This window comes from Seriola lalandi, unplaced genomic scaffold, assembly GCF_002814215.2.
Source record: "Seriola lalandi dorsalis isolate HSWRI2012SDOR001 ecotype SW California unplaced genomic scaffold, Sedor1 jcf7180002054900, whole genome shotgun sequence".
NCBI classification, from domain to species: domain Eukaryota; kingdom Metazoa; phylum Chordata; class Actinopteri; order Carangiformes; family Carangidae; genus Seriola; species Seriola lalandi.
In genome coordinates, this window is record NW_019525452.1 from 234569 (window position 1) to 239553 (window position 4985).

General features: G+C 40.4%; 1 protein-coding gene across 1 annotated transcript in view; it reads right to left on the reverse strand.

The window, feature by feature from the left end:
* Window positions 1-4985, reverse strand: part of erfl3 (Ets2 repressor factor like 3) — a 51100-nt gene that overhangs the window by 15228 nt on the left and 30887 nt on the right. Inside the window, exon 2 of the mRNA XM_023429906.2 lies at window positions 781-1015. Coding sequence (XP_023285674.1) covers window positions 781-1015 — 235 coding nt within the window. The remainder of the gene's footprint in view (window positions 1-780; window positions 1016-4985) is intronic.

Here is a 4985-nt window from a genome sequence, read left to right on the forward strand (position 1 = left end):
CACCAAAAAAAAAAAAGAAAAAAAGAAAAAGAAAAGAATGTCCCGTTTTAAAAGTCTGCCTCCTTCACAGCCAGGCTTAGGGGTTGCTCTTACTCAAACATTCCTGTCAACACCTGACAATATCCCTAGTTGAGGTCAGCAGTTCTCCTCCCCTGGCTGTTCTTCTTAAATTATCTGGAAAAGGAGCAATCTTAGTCTCTGTCCATAAGGAGAATCCCAGAGATAGTGATGTACCTATAGAGACTGGGAGCCCAAATATATGTATTTGGTACTGCTTCACAAACCACACCATCTCAGGCTGATTCCCCTCCAGAATGACATTTTACATCATGACAGCTAGCAGCCATTGGTCAGTCCACCAAGCCCCTGCTTGTGGCTGCTGCCCAAATGACAACGCACGACAACTATGGGCCCATGCTATGATGTCGGACGATTGGTTCTGACAGATTTCTGCTGATTCATAAGGTCTCTGAATCACTCTTGGTTTGGCCATTAACCAGACTGTGATTTTCAATTAATGTAATATATTGCAGGTCTAAATCAATCAGTGATTCAATTGGAGCATGTGGATTCTTTACATTTAGGCATATGGTAAAGGTTTATATGAATATGCTGCCATGTAAGCTGTAATGTGGCTAAATTTAGCTTTTGAGAAAACTGCTCATCTGGTGTATTTACTGGTCCCCACACAAAGAGAAGTTAACTATGAATGAATTTACACTCCCAGATGCAGATTAACTAAGAAACAAGCATATTCATCACGTTTCTATGTCATCATACCTCAGCGCCCTGCTCAGTTTATCGTAGTTCATTTGGGGTTTACACTTCCTGGCCCCCCACAGTCGGGCCACCTCGTCTGGGTCCTTGATGACAAACTCGCCATAGTCCCCCTGCCAGGCGATGACGTCATGATATTCCTCTTTCCTGAGCAGCTCCAGGATGAAGTGCCACAGCTGGATTTGCCTGGATCCGGGGCTCGACTCAGGCTTGTAAGCCCATTCTGGGAAGGCGAACCCTAAAGCAGAGAGATAAAGAGAGTGGAGGGTTAGTGTGACGCAGGAACAGTGAATGGTTAAGTGGAGCGCACGAGTCATATCTATTAATTTGAAAATGCATCTTTTTGAAAGATATTTTAATCTAGGTGAGGAACTCTTTGTCTCTGTAGAGAAATCTTGAAAGCTTGGAAGGAAGGAAAAGAAAAGCCTAAGATACAATTTCAATTAGGAGTCAGAAGTTGTAGTTCTTTCAGGTGAGTGTTCTATAAGAGAAAAGAGGATTTTAAGTGTCTAGTCAAGTATGAATCACATACAAAAGTTAGTTAAACACAGGTTGGAGTGTCCTCAATCTTATTTCACATTGCACATAGCTGTCTTCACTACCATCTCTTTTTCTTTCATTCTACAGTAAATCTTTGAATAATTTTTGTGGGTTATTCACAAGCACTTTCTCTTTTATTGGACAGTTTGACAATGTGGAGAGCGAGAGGAAGTGAATAAGGTAATAGATCTCACAAACAATGGCATAAGAGGCACTGTAACATGCCCTGACCTGTTTAATTGTCTTGATCTTACAAGAGGTTCTAGGTGGCCAGAAAATGTTGGCCAGAAAGTGTTGGCACTCTTACACCTCACTGAAACAAAGCCCTGTTCTTCCTGAAAAGTGTTGAAATTAAAAGCTCTTTTGTCATGCATACTTGGCTTTACTTTGCCACGGAATAAAACAAAGGAGCAATGAAAAACCTGAATCCTTGCTTATTCTACAAAGATCTTCTATAATGGCCTGGACTAAATTATTGGTGGCCATTAGACATGGTGATAATAAGTGGACTGTAGTGATATTTCAAGCAGCATTGTCTTCAATTAGTATCACAGGTGTCTTCAGTCTTGTAATCATTCATTCATTCAGCCAGCCTATCTAGATGGAGAAAAGTCATCATTGTGCTGTATGAGTACACAGTAACACTGTGTACACCACTCTCAACATGGACAAGAGAAAGAGGAGAAGAGAGTTTTCTGAGGAGATATGGAAGAAAATAATTGGCAAGCACGTTCAAGGTAAAGGCTAAAATAACACTGCCAAGCAGCTTGATGCTCCTGTGACCACAGTTGCTAATATTATTACCACCACAGACTGTAGCCAACGTGACCACAAGAGAAAAACTTTACCACAGATTGAATAGAAGTTTGAATGGTGAAAAAAGAACAAGGAAAACTTCAAAACAGATGCAGGCTGACTTCCAAAAGTAATGTACAACAGTGTTTAGTCGTACAATATGTATAAGATATGTAAGTCATCTCAGCTCTATATTCCCAGAAAATGAAACTTTTAAATAAAAGAACATCACCCCCCACTGTGAAACATGGAGGAGGCTCAGTCATGTTATGGTGTTGCTTTGCGACATCTGACACAAGCTGCCTTGAATCTGTGCAGGGCACAATGAAATCTCAAGATTATCAAGGCATTCTGGAGAGCCCCACCTCAGTCACAGATCGTGGCTCCTGCAACAGGATAATGACCCAAAACATTAATTCAAAAACACCCAAGAATGGATGAGAATGAAACATTGAACTATTTCCCCAAGTGGCCCGCCATGAGTCCTGATCTTAAACCAATGGAAAAGAGCTGAAACTCACAGGTGGGAGAAGCCAACCATCAAACCTGAGGGAACTATAGCAGGTTGATAAAGAAGAGGGATACAAAATATTTGGTTAAGGGGCCTATTGTTATTTTCATTTATTGTATTTAAAATAATATCTTACACTAAAAATCAAAAGCAACATGTCTTTTCTATGAAATGTGGAGTATAGTGGATGCTAATTACTTTGGTCACTTTCAAGTTATTTCAGAGAAAATTTTTTTGTTTGTTTTTTTTAAGTGAAAGTATACCAACATATAAACCACATTCCACTGCTGTCATTAGGTCACCACCTCACCACAGTAGCTTTTCAAAGGAAACACATACGCACACTGAAACTATAACACGAAAAGTTGTAGTGTTAGTGGGCTTTGTGGAACAGTTAAGCACGCGAAAAACCTTTCCACCTCTCCTCCACCTCTTTCCTCTTATGCAGTCACTCTTTCCTATGACCGGAGAAAAACAACATGGCCAGTCATCTCTCCTGTCTATCCCTCCATCTCTCTCCACCCGCCGCTTGAAGGAAACGCAGAGTAAGAGACACAGAATGAGACTGTGGGCGTGGGTATATGACTGTTTGCATGAGCATGTGTGCGCCCAAATGTACAAGTTTGAAAGAGTTTATGTGCCAGTGCGTGTGTTTGAAAATGTTTGTGCAAGTCTCCCACTAACATTCTGTTGCCTGGGTGGTCAAGAAAATCTGACACGACCGAGCAAAATAGACTATTACAGTGTAATATTCAGCCAGATATAGCCTGGACTGGATTTTATTTTGTCCACAATCATCCTCAGAGCACTAATAAACGCAGAAGTGAGGATTGAGTCACCAAAGGAAACGGCATCCACCCTGCTAAAGTGTCGCTGTACAGGACATTTAATGCCTGTAAGTTACTTTATAATGTTTGGTGCAAATTATACAAATCATCATATTACACTGAATAACCAGAAAGATTGAATTACCCATTTGATGCAATGCAATGCAATATAATAAGGCTTCAATAAATGCAACCTTACCGTTTTTGTTGTGTATGTGTATGATTTACACATATAATGCAATCAAATAAAACAATGTACACTACACTTTCAAATATAACCACCAAGTTAAGTGAATAAACCTGTGACACTGTCAACATTGATTAAAACCTATAAGCTTCAGAAAAGTCGTACTATTGTTTTACAATGCACATGGAGTTTCTATGTTTGTATTTACCTGGTTAATTTAACTATTACATCCTACTTTGAGAGAGCATACAAATACAAACTGTTTAAAGGTAGCATGAGGCCAGTGTCTGCAATGTGTTTAACTGCACAGCATACAAATGGCAACAGAGGAAATGAGATGGGCTGGGCTGGAGATTGGGAAACAAACAGGCCCAAATCATCAGATTATGGATGTGCAGGCCGGTCAATGGATTTGCTGGATGACAGCCTGAGGCGGAGATAGATAGCCCTGATAATCTCTGCTGCACTAGCCGGCTCTTACCATTTAGTCACTGTTGCATAACACTAAATAATGTTGATAGCACATCTGCTAGATACTGTATCTATGAATCTGTACATAAGTGTTGCTATTAGAGCCATTCATCAACACGGGTTCACTTCTACTAATTTTTGCCTCTTAAACTGTAGAAGGAACAGAGCCGGGGCAGGCACATTTGGGTTTACAGTCTTTAGCTAAAAATAGGCTGAAAGGAAAGTTATCTTCCAATGTGTCCTCTTACTCAGTCAAACGTAGGCTACTAGCTATTCCTCAGCATCATCTGTTGGTTTTCCTCCACAGCGATGTATTTGCGGGGCATAGTCAATGAATCACTCAGTTGTCCCACGTTGTCGGGAGACATTTTGTGATTCAAAATAAAGATTTCTGAATATCACTCAAACAATGTACAAGATGCCTACACATTTTCCATCTCCAAAATCCAGACAAGATTTTATCAAAATTGAATATTATGCAGACAGCAGGTGGCCAATAACAGTCAAACAGGCTGTGCAGGCAGCTTAGCCACTTTATTGAAACAACAGATTATTGTTGCTTATAACAAACATCACAACGTGTGAAATGACCATGGGTGTAAAAACTGCATTAACTGTGTCGTCTGTGTAATTTCTCAGACTTTCCAGACCTGCATATGTAGGCAGCAGTTAGCATGCAAATGAAACAACACTCACTGTCATTTTATTTCCCTTTTCTCCCCCACACCCCATCTCCTCTTTCTCTTTCAAACATTCAAACACACATAAACCCTGAATGAATTGCAATCACAGAAGAACACACTGGTGTCTCTCATAAAAATACTGGTCTGGCTGAACATGCTCCTCCAACAATAACACATAATCACCCCCCCCCCCC